General features: G+C 40.9%; 1 protein-coding gene across 3 annotated transcripts in view; it reads right to left on the bottom strand.

Moving 5' to 3' along the window:
• The window catches only part of DGKG (diacylglycerol kinase gamma), a 189248-nt gene that overhangs the window by 112407 nt on the left and 60306 nt on the right, over positions 1-16535 (bottom strand). For 2 of the 3 annotated variants that reach the window (XM_046658675.1, XM_046658673.1), the window contains exons 6-9: positions 11512-11682; positions 8821-8870; positions 5384-5458; positions 4357-4479 (exon numbers count right to left, since the gene is read on the bottom strand). In XM_046658675.1, coding sequence (XP_046514631.1) covers positions 4357-4479; positions 5384-5458; positions 8821-8870; positions 11512-11682 — 419 coding nt within the window. The remainder of the gene's footprint in view (positions 1-4356; positions 4480-5383; positions 5459-8820; positions 8871-11511; positions 11683-16535) is intronic. The other variant, XM_046658674.1, reaches the window with a different exon arrangement.

Here is a 16535-nt window from a genome sequence, read left to right as displayed (position 1 = left end):
AGATATTTACTTATTTAACTGTTTTAAGGACTCTTTCAAAAGAAACACAAATTGAAACAAAGTCCTTTGTGTGTATATGTGTTTTCTAAAATTAGCATATATTAAAAATTAGGAATACCTGAGTAGGAGCATGTGCGTGGGGGATAAAATAAGCCCTTTCCTACACGGCTAGTGGAAGTGTAAATCAGTGCAAACTTTCTATCTGTCTGTCTGCCTATCTACCTATCTATCTACCTACCTACCTTCCTGTCTACCCTCTATCATCTATCTGTCTGTCTACCATCTATCATTTATCTACCCGACTACCATCTATCATCTACTATTTATCTATCTAAGCTCTATCTACTGTCTGTCTATCTACACATCTATCATCTATGTATCTATCATCTATCTTTCTATCTATCTAATCATCTACCTATCTACCATCTATCATCTGTCTATCTATCATCTACCATCTGTCTCTCTCTCTCTATCTAATCTATTTATCTAAAGATCCTTTAAATGTTTACAATGTTGAGTTATACATTTCCTTTCTTAGATTCTATCCTAAAGAATTTTTGAAAGACAAATGAGTATTTTTGTGCTCTGTCAGATGTTTAACACAGCATTACTTAAAATAATTAAAAACTGGAAATATCTAAAGGTCTCAAAATTACCAAAAGGTTAGTTGTGGCACATCCACATGATTTAATGTTAAGTGGCCACCAAAAATATATTTATAAGATTATCTAATGGCATGGAAATGTGCTTATGACACAAAGCTAAGTGAAAAAAGTAGAATGCAAATTTGATGACACATTGTTATCTCAGTTTTGTATAATAAGACCTTTGATGGAAGAAATGTCACTAAACTGTTAACAGAGGTTAGCTATAGCTAGCAGTACTACAGAGTTATTTTATTCTCGAATTTCTCCTTTCTTCTGTTTTTCCAAATTTTCTACAGTGAGCATTTACTAGTTTTATAATCAGGAAAAAATAGCTTAGGAAGAACAATGTGCTCCTCTCATCAACTGTCTGTATACTGATAAAATAGTAAAGAGACAGAGGGAAGGTTAAGCCATTTCCTCCTGACTTGGCTCAGAAGTGAATTCAACCTTCTCCACTAGATGGGCCAAGCCTCATATAATCACACACTTTCCCTGGACACCAAAGCTCCCACCTGCCAGCCCCTGGGAGCACAGTCCCTCCACGGGTGATGTCCCTGAAACTTTCTCATAGGCTCCATCAAAAGAGTGACACTCGGGCTGGTCTTAAGGGTAGTAAAGTACTGTAGTAAGGTGGTGATGATTGCCAGTCAGGTACCTAGAGTCCAACGTGCTGGATTCAAACCCAGTTCCTACTTCTGGGCCTCTCTGGTTTGGGCTAATCACGGCAGCCAGACCCATTCCTGCGCCTGACTCTTCTGCAGGGTCTCCAGGGGAGGCCATAAGCTTTTCCACATGCTGGTCTCCTCCTGGGGCCAGGATAAGCTCTTTTCTTCTCACCACCTCAAAACCTTGCTTCTTCCAAGACCTCACTTTTATGGAATCAAAGCCTTTTTATCTAATGGCTTCAACTATAGTAAATAGGTTCACTAATTGATTAAAGGGTTCACTAAAAGACTGATTCATTCATTCTTTTGCCGAACGTCCACCTCAAGGGATTTTTGTAAGAATTAAATGAAATAACAGAAGTAAAGCTCCTAATCCAGTGCCTGACACATTGTAAATGAAAACATTTGTTAAGTTCCTACTCTGTGGTAGACAGTAAGGGACACAAAAATAAGTAGAGTGTTTTCTTCTGTATAAGGAGGTAGATTTATATCTATTCTAAAAATGAAGAAACAGAGGTCAGAGAGTTTATATAAATAGCCCAAGACCACAGAAATAATAAGCGACTGAGCCAGTAGTCAAACTGGGGGCTCTTGCTGGCCTGAGAGCCCATGTTTCTTCCATCCTCCTCCTTTACCTCCACAAACCAGGGTTTTCCTCCATGGACAGAGGGGAAATTACAGCACTCTTCAGCAGACCCAGCTGCTTCTTCATGCAGCCCAAAGGACTGTCATTTTATCTGAAAATACCTTCATTAGCTAAATCAGTTAGCAGACTCTCCCTTTCTCAGATACTATTTTTAGAGATACAGAGTTGAGAAGCAAAACGACTCTGGCTTGGGCTAAAGGAACATTTCCACTTGGAGTATAGCACCATCATGTGGCTGTTTCATGTCTGCACTCTAGAGGCTGCAGGCTGTGGGAGTAACCTTCCTCAGGCACGCCAGGGTTTATGCTGCTGCTGCGATCTCGCTGGGAGACAGATTGTTTCTCATATATCCCATTCAGAGATCCCCAGACTTTTCAGTGGCCATATGCGGGCTTTGAAAAACCCAAACAAGCAGTGTGACTTTTAAGAATTGAAGAATACTTTCTCTAGAACCCCAAATATTAAATGTTAAAACTTATGATTTAGTGCATATTTAAAAATAAATGCATAAAACTTTTGACTAATAAAAACTAAACCCACATTTGCTTTTTGTATCCCACTTTCCTGATGTAAAAGTATGGTTTTTTACAAAGTTGATTTGGCATTGTGGGGAGACAATGGAGGGAATGTTGAAGAAACAGTCTCTCTCTCTCCCTTCTCCATCCATAAAACAGAGGATCCCCTCCATGCAAAGAGTTAGTGGCACTTTGGACTCAGCAAGTCCAAAATAGGAAACAGGAAATTGGAATTGGTTCCTTGTGATTAAAATGTCTCATCTCTATTCCCATGTTTCAGAGAAAAAACATGTATGTTGGAACATTACCCAAGCAGAACTTGTACTTTGATTTGAGTATAATCTTGAGTATTGACAGCAGAAAGTATATCTTACCTATCTGAGTGCCCCCAGGTTCTAGCACAGGTGGGTTCTTGCACACAGTAGGTTCTCGGTAAGGGATCATTGAACAAGGGGTCTGCTGTTCCTGAAGATAAAAGATGGCCTCTGGTACTAACTAGGTGTCTGTGGACAAGTCCTTTTACCTCTCTGGCCCTCGGATGGTAAAATGAAGGGGTAGACCAGGGGTCACCAAGGTCTTTTCCAGTTCTAACTTTCTAGGGTTCTAAGGAATAAGAAGGGAATTATGTAGATCCTGGTTCCTTGATTTCTACTTAGCACTTGGAAAGAACTGGGCATGCTAGGAGATGACTGCAGGATTCTTAGTTCTTGAGTGTTGGAAATGAAGGTTCAGCTTTAGTCCTGAATCGCAGAACTGTCAGGTGGAGACATTACAGGCAACAACAGTCAGTTACAGGCTAACCCAGCTGAACTTCCTGTTCTATTCCTCTCTTTGACATTTCAGTGATCTCCAAGAGGTGTTGTCACACAACCTGTGTGACTGTCCCGGTAAATGCTTAATGTGACCATTTGTACTTCTAGTTCCAATTATCCCTACCTCATGTGTGGAAGTTACTTCATTTGGTAAATAAGCAGACTAGGTCAGATGCAGGCATATATAACCACTGGTTTCCATTAAGCCTCTACATGTGCCCCCTGCTATGATCAAACTGGGGGGTTTCTCTAATACCATCTGAACTTTCTTTCATTTAGGTCTTTGATCAAGCTATTCTCCAGATCTCTCTTCTACCATCTTCTACCACCCAAACGATACCCATCCTTGAGAGCCAGATCAAATATCCTCCTAGGTCCTTCCACTTGATCTTTATCTCAAGAATGGGATATCAAAATCCCATGTATTCTTCAGGGCCAGGCAAACACCCTCCAGGGTTTCTTCCCGTTGGTCTCACTCCTAAATGTGGGATGTTAGAAAGTGCAGAATCTTTAGAGTCAAGTACAAATAAATTCTGGCTCTTCCTTTTGCTCCTCAGGCTCAGAATCTCAGTTTTCCATCTGTACAAATTGGGGAAAAAAATATCTACCTTACCTGGTTGTTTTGATTGTTAAATAAGATACTATCATTAAAGCCTTCCACCCTACAACAGATCAGCATTTTTTCTTCCCCTTCCTTCCTTCCCTGACTCTGTCAGTATTTTTTAACTTAATTTGTGGAAAAGAGGGAATTATTCCTTAAATTGATTTTTTTGCACTTTGCCTGGTTGAGTATAAGCTCCTGGCGGGTGAATATTGTATCCGTGTCCCCTCACGGTGCTCAGAACAGTATCTTTATTTTGTAATAATTTAGTAAATGTCTGTCAAATGAAGGAACATATTTCTGGCACTACTAGGTAAAGAGAGAGGACTTTTGGGCTGGTCTAGAGCATATGGTGTGTCCATTGAGAAGTCCAGGGCAGAAGCCAAGGTCATGTGTAGATATTAACTTCCACGTGGAGTCCGATGTTCCTAAAGGGCAAGAGATCTTTGAACTCAGGTTTGCTTACTTACAGAGTCGTCCATGCCCAGGAGGACCAGCAATGGGATGGTGGTCATCCCTCCGTGGACCCATTCCTGTAGAGACACAAAGCCGTCCCGGTCGTAGTCCATCCCTTGCAACATCTCCTTCAATATCTGCGGAATCCACAGAGCAACAATCGTCCACATCCATCCTCGACTACAATGCCTCCCTCTGCCCTCTTCACTCTCTTTTGTTCTGCATGATCTGGCTTGTGTTTACCCCTTTCCCCTCTGTTCACAGTGAGTAGAGCAGTAAGGGAGCAAATGGGGGTGAATAGACCAGTGTTCCAGGCCTGGCTCTGCCCCAACGTGACTCAGTGGCATTGGGCAAGCCACCCTGACTCTCTGGGCTCTGCTTTGCTCATCTGTAAAATGGAAATAAGATTGCTATGTCTGCAGCACTGTAGTGAGGATTAGAGAGAATGTATGTTAAATGTCTAATATAATGCCTGACTCATTGGAGCCCGCAAATTTAATGATTACTATTAATATAATCTGGTGATTGAGAAAAATCTGTAAAATCCTTTATAGCTCTAAATTCTTTGATCTAGGAACTCCTGTTATAAAATTTTAGCTCTGGGGCCAGCCCTGGAGGCCTAGTGGTTAAGTTCAGTACGCTCTGCTTTGGTGGCCTTGGTTTGGTTCCTGGGTGTGGACCTACACTGCTCTGTTAGTGGCCGTGCTGTGCTGGCGGCCCACATACTAAAAAATAGAGAAAGATTGGCATGGAAGTTAGCTCAGGGTGAATCTTCCTCAGGGGAAAGAAAATTAGCTCTGGTGAAAAGGTTAGGGGGAATTGGGAATTATCATTTGAACTATGTCAGCACTTTTCCCTGCTGTCTACAATTTTTCCTATCAGAGAAGTGAGAGGTCAAGGTGTAGGACTCCAGAGAAGCTGTCTATAAGAAGATGAGTCTGGGAGAGCCTGCACCATAAACATTTGTATCCAAGTCCTGATTGTGCCCCCTCTAATCATGGAAGCTCGCTTGGAAGTTGCCCTGTGCTTCTGGAAACTCACAGGCCTTAGCTCCGTAGGATCCCACTCGAGATACTGGGCAATGTGCAGCATTTGGTTAACAATACGATCCATCTCCTAGAAAACATCAAGGTGAGAAACCAACTGAAGATGCGTTTTCAAGAGCACGACTCAAAATCAAACCCTGTGGGAAAGTGGGCAGGGCAGAGCATGAGAAGCAGCCAGTGCAATAAACTGGCATTCCATGAGGAGTTCCCCATTTGTTTCTGCTCTTTAGTTCTGCCTCAACCACAAAGCTCAGTGGAGAGCAGATGCTCACAAGAAGGACAGAACATGGACAAGCCAGAGGTATGCAGAAAGCTCACTGAACACGACCTCCTCCTGGACCTACCCAGACTCACCTTCCTTTGCCTATCTTGTGCTTTGACTTAGCATAGAAAGCACTCCTGTTTTCTCCTTCTTTGTGATCATAGCTCCCTCAAATACTTACAAATGAAGGCAGTTCTCTCCTCCCTTCTTTATCACTCCTTGCTCCCACAGCTTTAGCAACCTGCGCTCCATCTACACCCCAAGGGTCAGTTTCAGTTGGATGTAGGGCCACTGTGTTGGTCCTAGCTCAGGCACTATGACTTAGATTCCTTCGGCATCTCCTCTTTCCCTTTGCATCCTGTTCAGCCCTGAGCCCAGGACTCTGTGAGCAGGAAATACATGAGGGTACTTTTGCTTGATGAGTGAGTCTTTTGTTTGGTACCAAGGCCAGGCTCCATATAAAACCTCAGAGAATTGTTGGAGGCTAATGAATCTGTGCACCAAGAGTCCCACTGAAACAACCTGGACTGAGGAGGAGGCATTTGCATCTCTTGGGCACCATCTAAGATGCTCATTCTAAGCTTGATTTGGGGAGACACGTTGGTGAATGAGACAAGGTTCAAATGTGTTACCTCCACCATGTAGAACGCTGGGTCAAAACAAGCAAGCTAAAAACCAACAGGGATTTTAAAAAATGTATTTCATTTGAATTAAAAAATAAGCCATTGCAAAGCCTCAGATGAGGCAGTAGATAGGGGTAAGGAAGTGGGCAGAAAGGTGGAGACAGTGTTCAGCAGAAGCTCCAATGGAAAAGAGCTTGTGAATCTAGTTGGGTCCAAGATTCAATGATAAAACAATGTGATTCAGGAGTCGAGAATTAGACTCAGTTTTGGGCTGTGAAATGGGTTGGGTATTTCCTGGAAGCAGAGTGGGAAGATTTCAGGAAGAACTAGTTCCCCTGATGTCTACCGTGGGCAGTCCACATGTAGATGCTTACAGAGTCATGGAGGGGTGGGTTCAGTTCTGTGCCATGTTTCAAGAATGGCACTGACAAATCAGAGCTTGACCAGAGTGGATATTTAAGCCTGCCTTATGAGAAACAGGGTAGGAATTGGGAAGTTTGAGTTTGGGGAGGATTTTAGGGGAGATGTGATAGTACCTTCAAATACTTGAAGGCTTATTGTGTAGAATCGGTATTCCACTGGTCAGCTGTCCTGGTCAGCTACCGAGGGCAAAAGTAGGCCACGGAGGGATGCAGGGAGCGAGGAGTTGAGGGTTGGCCTGTTTTGGCCTCACCACTGGGTTGGGGGAGGGGGAGGGAGAACAGAATCAGGTTTTGTGTTGAAAATTTCCCTGGCAGACTATAGATGCTTTTGTGTGGCAAGGAAGCCCCTTTCTAACGGTTATCCCCAGCAGTGGAGTGGCTGTTTTAAGGGAGCGGGTGACCTCTCCATTACTGGGTGCATTCATAAAGAGGCTGGGAGTCCAACTGCCAGGGATTCTTGGTGGAAAGTTGAATCAATAACTCTTGAGACTTGCTTCAGTCCACCATGTTACCTTCCAAATATATCTGGAATTTTACCCTTCTTACCACCTGCAATGCTTCTGCCCCGGGGCAGGTTGCCATCATGTCTTGTCTTGCTTATCTCAATAGCCTCCCAGCTGGTATCTCTGCATGCATTCCTGTAGTCTACGGCTCAACATAGCAGCTAGAGTGGTCCTGTTAAAACCTAAGTCAATCATATCACTCCTCTGCTCAAAATCTCCATTAGTTCTCCATTTCTCCAGATACAAGACAAACCCTTTCAACCACCTGTAAGACTTGATAATGCTTTGCAAGTACCTCCTCCCCCATTACTTCTCTGATCTCATCTCTTATTACTTACTCTGACCTCATCTGTTCCTCATTCCACTCCAGTCACTCTGGGCTCCTAGTTAACCCGCTAACATTCCAGGCACCCCTCAGGACCTTTGCTCTGGCTGTTCCCTCTGCCTGGAAGGTGCTTCCCCTAGATATCCCCATGACTTACTCCCTCACCTCCTGCAAGTCTCTGTTCAGATGTCCCCTCCTCAGGGATACCTTCCTTGGCTCTTCTTGCTAAAACTGCAGCTCCCTCTAACTCTTCCTTTCCCTCCTTCGTTTTTCTTCTTGCACACGTCTCTATCTAACACATATTTTACTATGCTTTTTAGTGTGTGTGTTTGCACTAGAATGAAAGCTTCGTGAGGGCATGGATTTTTGTCCGTTGGCTCACTGATGCATCTCCAGTGCTTAGAATAGTGCCTGACATAGAGTAGACACTCAATAAATGTGTGTTGACCAAATGTTTGAGAGTCTGTGATTCTCTGGTTTTTCTCCGGCATGACCCAACCCACAGCACTGCAATGTGGCTGTAGGGATCCCATAAAGACACTCTGGGGTTGGAGGGAATAGGGATGTCTTAGTTGGTCTAGTGGACTTGTTTCTTTTCTTCCTCCCTCTGGTCTGAATCAGCCCCATGCACCTCAACCTCAGAGTCTTTCTGTTAATGAGTCCCATCTCTGACCTTGCCAGTCATGAAGACAAGGCCTATCTGACTCCATGTGCCTTCTCCTCTCTCTGCCTTCTTCCTTTTCCGCTCTTCCTCTCACTCCATGATCCCTGACCTATCCTTGCCTGTTCCTAAGGGGAGGTTGGGGGCGAGTCTCAGGCTTTCCCAGGTGCAAAGGGATGAGATTATGTGCTCAGAGTAGACAGAACCAGACTCCGAGAGCTAGTGTCCTGGGGTATGAGAGGAAGGCCAGGGTGATGCCGAAGCACACCAGCAGTTAACCTCCTGTCCTCTTGTCCTGGTCTTGCTGCCTCCCTCATCCTTCTCCTCTCTGCCCCTGGGACTTGGCAGGAAATTGCAGGGGGAATTTCTGAACCCAATGGGAAGTTAAACTAGAAGAGATACTAAAGCATCTACCCATTCTGAGATTTTATGATCCTGGACTTCTGGAATAAAAGGCAAGTTGGAGTTCACTCTCTTTCAGGAAGTAGAAGGTGGGGGGTTCTATTCATTTCTGCAGTCCATATTGAGACATTGCTATTTCTATAAAGATGGAACTGAGAGTTCAGACTCTTCCTCCATCTGCTCCCCTCTCCCCCAGCCTTTCTAAGATCCAGGAAGGATATTTGGAGAGCTTACCGCTTGGTCCAGGAGACCGTTCTCATCCGAGTCATAGAGACGAAACATAACTGCAAGAAACACAGAGGTGAGGCTTGAGGTGTCCTCCAGGCACCAGGATGGGCTGAGGCTTTGTTGCTGCCAGTTTTTAGATCAGCTCTGACCGTCACTGGGGTGAGGGCTGTTGCAGCCAACTCACCCACCCTCCAAGGAACAGTCTGACCTCCTTACGGAGAGGGTGGGAAGAAGGAGGACAACCAAGCCGCTTGGCTTCTGGGGCTGTTGAAGCAACAACTCTGTGGTTGATGAGATCAGGTCACGAGTGTGATTCCCCATAGAGCATTCACACTTCTCAGGATCACTGGAACACAACTCAAAGCAAATGCCCAGCCAGTGGTGGAGCAGAGGCACCAGAATTATAGACGGGACACTGCTTCAATTGCACACAGAAAGGGTGTGGAATTAGGTAGATTCAAATCTTGGCTCTTCCCTACCACCTTTAGGGCATCAAATAAGTCATTTAACTTCTCTAGGCTCAGTTTTTTCATCTGTGAGATGGAGATTATAATAGTTTCTTTCTCCTAGGTTTGTTTTTTAAATGAGGAATGTAGAAAGCACTCAAAAGATGTTATTTTCTTTCATTAATGAACATTTACATATGGCATTTAATATGACAATGAACTGTCCTATGCACATTGTTACTTAATCCTCAATAATCCTATGAAGTAGTTACTATTACAGAAGCTATTCTATTCTTTTCCTAAAATCCATATGCTATTCAGAAACACCCTCTATCGCGTTCCAGCTGCAGGGAGGTGATGGTGGATCAGGAAGATCTGGGAGAGAAATTTGGGCAAAGGACTAAATGTTCATTTATGGGACCTGGAAACCTGCATTTCTTTCAACTAAAAGGTAGAGATCCTGTCTGTGGTCCCAGAAGTAAGCAGGATGGGGAGCAGAGCTGAACACGTTTTCATTTCCCTCTCATCCTTTAAAACCCTTCATCATGCCCACCTTCTCTCTGGAGCCTCCCCTGACCCACCCTTTCTTCCACCATGCAACCACTCTGAGTCTCTCAGCATATGCCCACAGGGTCACAGTGTTCCTCTTAAGTTACCCTTGTGTTGTCGCTTCCTTCTACATGTTTTAATGTCTCCGCAACTTGTGTTTTGTTCAGTGGCGAGTTCCTGGTTGGAGTTCAAGTTATTTAAAATTAGGGTCATGGGCTTCTGACTCTTTGTGACTGCTCAGAATGTCATGGTCAGAGGCACTCAGTATATGAAGCTGACTCGCCACAGAGATGGTTGAACGATGTAAAGAAGGACAGACCTTCCCACTAGTGTTGTTCCCGGACCCCAGGCTGAGGAGACTCTCTAACATGGCGCTTTCTTCGGTCCTTCTGGGCATGAAGAGTAAAACTAGAAAATGTGAGTAAGCATTCTATGTAGCAGCACAGCCTTGGGCAAGTCATTTAACCTTTCTGTTCTTTCTTACATGTAAAATGAGAATAATCATATTGACATTCTAGAATATTGTAAGGTTAAAATGACATAATGCATTTAAAGTGCTTAGCAAATATAAGGTGTTAGTGATGTGTTATTATTGTAATTATTGCATTAGTGATAGGTGGGATTTCAGGCTACTATTTCCAAAAAGATACCTGTTTGGTTATCATGTCTTTTAACATTAGCTAGAAGAAACAGAAATCTGCTACATGTGCCAACAAATTGGCACTTGAGACTTGCAAGTGTTGACACCTCAAACCTATGCGGGAGACTTTAAGCTCAGCTAATGAGCAAACTGTTTCATTTTGTTTTTGGCAAGGGTTAACCTTTGCCAGACTTTTCTTTTCTAATGTTTAAGTTTTGCTGACTAGTCTAATTATTAGCTGGGTTTTTGACTTTTGCTATAATGTGTACATTTTCCCCTTAATCTCTACTAAGTTCCCAAGAGAAGCTAAAACAATATATATATTTTTTAACACGGTCCTATCATTTCCTGTTTTAAAACTTTGCCATAGGTTCCCAGAGGCCAGCGAGACCACCCCTGGAGGGACTTATTTATAAGACTGCAGGCCGCTTCAGTCACTGTGGGCTTTCCTTTCCGCCACCAGCTATTACTCTCCTCCTGAAGATCTGTTTTTGAAACCAACTTTAGTAGCATCATGAAACCCAGCTCAACTCCCTTAATTCACTAGCCTTCTTTCTCTAGAGGCCAAAAAACTTGGGGTGGGAGTGGATGAAGAAATGGAAATAAGATAGAGGTTGATGCGATCTCAAGGAAAAAAAATTCCTCATTGTTAAAGAGTCACTTGGGCATGGAATAGGGGAGGGAAGATAGATGTGGAATATTGTTCCTTGAAAAATCTACTAAGAGGAGGCAGCCGCTTTCTGATTGGAGGCTTTGCAGAAGTCCTGCCAGCAAGAGAAGGGAGTCTTCACCACTTGCAGAGACCCCTTCCCTTTCAAATCCTGGTTATCAACATCAAGATTTCAGATGTATCTCCCACTCTCTAGACAACGGGTACTGTGTCCCAGGGTGGATTCTAGGAGATGCTCCTATCTGCTGGTGACAGGCCGTAGACCTCCCTCAAGGAGGCAGCACCCATACCCATGATCCCGGATCAATCTCCAGCATGTTTAGAAAGGTAGACAGGACACTGGCTCTTCCTGTAGGAGAAAGTCAAAGTCCCTTGACAGGGCGAGTACTTACACTCTAGCTTATCCTGAGGTCTCCCCGTCTCCAGCAGTGACAGGTAACATACAACATCCTTCAGGTACACTATGGGGGATTCTGAGCCTGAAGACTGAGCAACAGGGTTTCCCAGAGGGGTTGCAGCCACTTGGTCTTTAGCTGGCACCTGCTTCTCAGTGATTTTTGATTCTGCAAAGGCAAAAGGAAAGCATCCAAGGACATTTAATGTTTAGTAAATATTATGTTTCCCCATCCTTTTCATGGTGGAGGCAAGAATTTTATATAATTATCTTCAAAAGCTTTGGTTACATAGATATGACCAAATCGATGGCCCTAGAAATCCAGTTTGTGGAGTTCATACTCTCTGAATGGACTCCATTCTGACCCCTTTAGAATCTATATCCTTGTAAGAAATCCATCTATATTCTGAATTTTCAGGAAAAAATGGTAGTGATTTTTAGTAATATCAATAGCCAACAGGCAAACATCATTTAGCCTAGCTTTTTGGAACACACCCAATTTGTAGAGGTAATTTTGGCTAGGATTCCAAAACCCAGACTATTGATCATTTACCAATGCGCTCTTTCACAATTTTTTTCTGGAATACATTTAGAGATAAATAAAAAGATGAATATTCAAAAGAAAAAAACTGAGATTTAAAATCAACTAATTTACGGAAACTAGGAAGAATTTTGACTAACTACAAGCCAAATCAGTTGGAGTAAGAAAACGCAGAAGTAGCTTATTATGCCACAGGAATAGGGTAAGTTTTCCCTCTGAAATTTTCCTTCTCAGAGGTAAGAAAACTCTTTGTCCCTTCCACACTTTTGTTCTCTGATTCAGAAGTATAAGGTTATTACCAACCAGAAAACCAGGCACTTATATTTTACCATGTAAATTATGCATTTTTGAGGCACTTTGAGTGCTATCTGTCTTCCCCTAGCCACTCTATATCCAGTAAGAGATTGCAACTCACAGAAAACACAGGAAAAAGTAAAAGGATGATTGACAGTGAAAAATCCAACTTAGGTGTTGTAATACCACCAAGTAATAAAGTGCTGGAGGCACAGGCAGAGGGAGAGAGAGCCTTGATAGTAATGCCTGCTGGAAAAGGCAATGTACTAGTACACTCTTCATTCAGAGAGCCAAAGTTCCAAGCAATGGGAGCAAACATTCCATCTCAGGTCTGTGCTGGATGAAAGCCTACAGGTCAGGTCCTGGTCTGAAAAGGGAATTAACCATCATCCAGACGGACAGTGTGAGAGACCAAAGGTTACTGACACACTCTGTATTTTACAAAGGGCCCCATAAAGAGAGCAAGATGAAGCCTATGAAATAGAGCTGCAAAACAAGGAAAGGAAGCTTCATCCTGAAGTCTCAAAGGACTCAGATCTTTGGAAAGAATTTCCTACTGGACAAGACCCTCAGTAGGTTGCAAAGATATACTCTCTATTAAACAGAAACAGAAAGTCTTAGGGGTGAGCAAGTTGAGATGAAAATACAATAGGATAAGATTAAAAAAAAGATAATGTGATACAGGGAAATTGCAACGAAGTTGCACAGACAACAGAAGTATTAAAATCATCACTGGAGGAAAAGTTATGGAAAAACACAATAATATATAAGACAAATGCGAGAAGTCCTTTATACAGGGTAGACCATTATACCCCAAGTTACTGTTATATCCTTAGATTATTCATCCATTAAAACACTATTGCAATGACTTCTATGTCAACTAAATTGGATTAATAGGGACTAGATTTACCCTCACACCTGAAACAACTGAAAAGCTGGACAAAAAGATATGGAACAATGGTTTACAGGACATTGAATGTGGCCAGCACAAAACAGTGGTCCCAAGAGATGGGAAACAAATGGCGTTATCCTCACAATTGCCACATCCTACTGTCTGGAAAGAGTTTCTAGGCCACGGTGCAGAGAGGGCAAACCCAGGCAGATCCAGGTAGTTTCTTTGAGTTGAAGAGATAGAGCTGGGAATCTGGTGAGCCCAAGGTGGCTAGAATTCACAGATCAGAGAGCTGAAGAGGAGGGACATGCACATAGAGAGAACTCTGAAGATCTGCAGAAGGTCCCTTTGAGTAATCAGCAGAGAGATCCTCTCAATTATTTTGCTGAGTAATGACTAGCACACATGCATGAGGAAACCACCTGAGGCTGGGGAAAGAACCAGAATTAGAAATAACAATCCTTGGAATTTCTGCACAGGGAACCAAGAATAGTGTTTATTTCTACCAACCAAGGTAGAAAATCCCCAAAACTCATGAATCATTAGGTAGACCACTCAGAAGAGTTCTGCCTTGGTAGCTGAGCAAAATTAGCCCAGAGTAAATGCCTCTCTGGTCCTCTTTAACAAAGCTTTAAAAGCTTGACTTAAAAAGATCAAACTATTTCCAAGTAACCTAACTGTATCCCAAAACAAAGCTCAAGAATATTTATAGGAATATAAAAATATCAAGTATCCAACAATATCAATATCTTGCATCCAATAAAAAATTTCCAGGCATGCAAAGAAGCAAGAACATATGAACAATAATAAGTAGAAAAATCAACTGAAATGCACCAAGAAATGACATAGATGATAAGATAGACAAAAGCTTTAAAACAGTTATTATAACTGTATTCCATATGTTCAATAAGTTAGAGGAAAGACTGAACATGTTAAGCAGGGACAGGAAAGACAGAAAAAAATACCCACATCAAGTGTCTAGATATGTGTTAAATGAAAAATGTACTGAATGGGATTAACAATAGATTAGTCATTGCAGAAGAAAAGACTAGTGAATTTGAAGTATAGCAATAGAAACTATCTAAAAAAACTAAAAGAAGAAAAAAAGAGTACCATATCAGTGAGCTGTGGGACAACTTCAAGTAGACGTAGTCAAATAAACATGTAATTGGATCATCTGAAGAAGAGGAGAGAGAGTCAGGAGCAGAAAAAAGTTAAAGAAATAATGGCTAAAATTTTTCCAAATTTGTTGATATTTGATAAAAACTATAGAACTTCAGATCCAAGATGCTCAGTGAACCCCAAACAAAAGAAACATGAGTAAAACTACCCAAGAAACATCATAATCACATTGATAAAAATCAGTGATAAAGAGGAAATCGTAAAAGAAGTCAGAGAAAAAAAGACACACGTACAGAGAAACAAACATAAGAATGACTGTAGTTTTCTTATTGGAAACAATGGAAGCTGGAAGCCAGCAGAACAACATCTTTCAAGTACTAAAAGAAGAAAACTATCAACCTAGAAATTTTTACTCAGTGAAATGTCTTTAGAAAAAAACGCAAAATAAAGACTTTTTAGATGCACAAAATTGTATAGAGCTGCACTATAAGAAATGGTAAAGAAAATTGTGTTAGTAGAATTATACCATATGGAAACCTGGATTTACACGTAAGAATGAGGAGCACCAAAACTGGTAACTGCATGGGTTAAGAATACTTTTCTTATTAGTTAAATCTTTTTAAAAGATAATTAACTATTGAAGGAAAAATAATAACAATGTATTGGGTGCTTTATAATATAACATATGGAGAAGTAAAGTAAATGACAACAATAGCACAAAGACCTGGATGCGAGAAATGGAGGTGTACTGTAAATTTATTATAGTATATGCAAAGTGGAATAATATTACTTAAAGGTAGACTGTGAGAGTTAAAACAATCACTAAAATAATATGACAAAGAGTTAAAGCTAATAAGATAAAAAAGGAGCTAAAATGAAATCACTAAAAATATTCAATCAATTTAAAAGAAGGCAGAAAAAGAGGAAAAGGGAAAGAAAGAACAAATGGGATAAATAGAAAATAAATAGCAGGATGGTAGTTTTAAACCTAACCATATCAAGTATCACATTAAATGTAAATGTTCTAAAAGTTTAACTAAAAGGCAGAGATTTTTAGATTGGATTAAAAAAAGATCCTACTAAATGCTTCCTATAAGAAAGTCAGTTTAAATATAAAGACACAAATACATTAAAAGTAAAAGGATGAAAAAAGATTTACCATGGTAACACTAGTCAACTAGAGTGGCTATATTAATTATGAATATAATTATAATAAAGTAGACTTCAAATCCAAGAATATTACTAGGAATAAAAAGAATCATTTCATAATGATAAAGAGGTAGATTCATTAAGAGAACATAATAATCCTAAATATTTATGCATCAAATAACAAAGCTTCAAAATGCATGAAGCAAAAACTGAGAGAACGGCAAGGAGAAACAGACAAATTCACAATTACAGTTGGAGATTTCAACACCTCTTTCTCAACAATTAATAGGACAGATAGATAGAAAATCAGTACGGATATAAAAGGCTTGAAAAACACTACCAACCAACTTGACCCAACTGACACTTACAGAACGTCTCATCTAACAACAGCAGAATAAATATTATTTTCAAGTACTCATGGAACATTTGCTTAGATAGACCACGTGCTAGGCCATAACAAACATCTCAATAAATTTAAAAGGATTAAAATCATACAGAGTATCCTCTCTGTCTGCAGTGAAATTAATTAGAAACTAATAATAGAAAGACATCTGGAAAATCCCCAAATATTTGGAAACTAAACAATACACCTCTAAGTAACTCAAAGGTCAAAGAGGAAATCATAAGATATTTTGAAATAATTGAAAATGAAAACACAGCACATCAAAATTAGAACTGAGCACCTATACTAGAAATAAAAAAGTCTGAAATCAATGATCTCAGGTTCCACCGTAAGAAACTAGAAAAAGAGCAAATAAAAGTAAGAGTAAGCAGAAGAAAGAATATAAAAGGATCAGAAAGGAAATAAATGGAATAAAGAAAACAGAAAATCAACAAAGAAAATCAGTGAAACCAAAAGTGGTTCTTTGAGATCAATAAAATTGACAAATCTCCAGTCATACTAATGAGGAAAAAAATGAGTGAAGGCACAAATTACCATTACCAGAAGTGAAAAAGGTGACATCACTATAGATTCAACAGATATTAAAGAGTTAATAAGGGAATATTGTTAACAATCTTGTGT

The sequence above is a fragment of the Equus quagga genome, chromosome 4, assembly GCF_021613505.1.
Source record: "Equus quagga isolate Etosha38 chromosome 4, UCLA_HA_Equagga_1.0, whole genome shotgun sequence".
NCBI lineage: Eukaryota > Metazoa > Chordata > Mammalia > Perissodactyla > Equidae > Equus > Equus quagga.
This window is presented reverse-complemented; position numbering and strand designations above follow the sequence as displayed.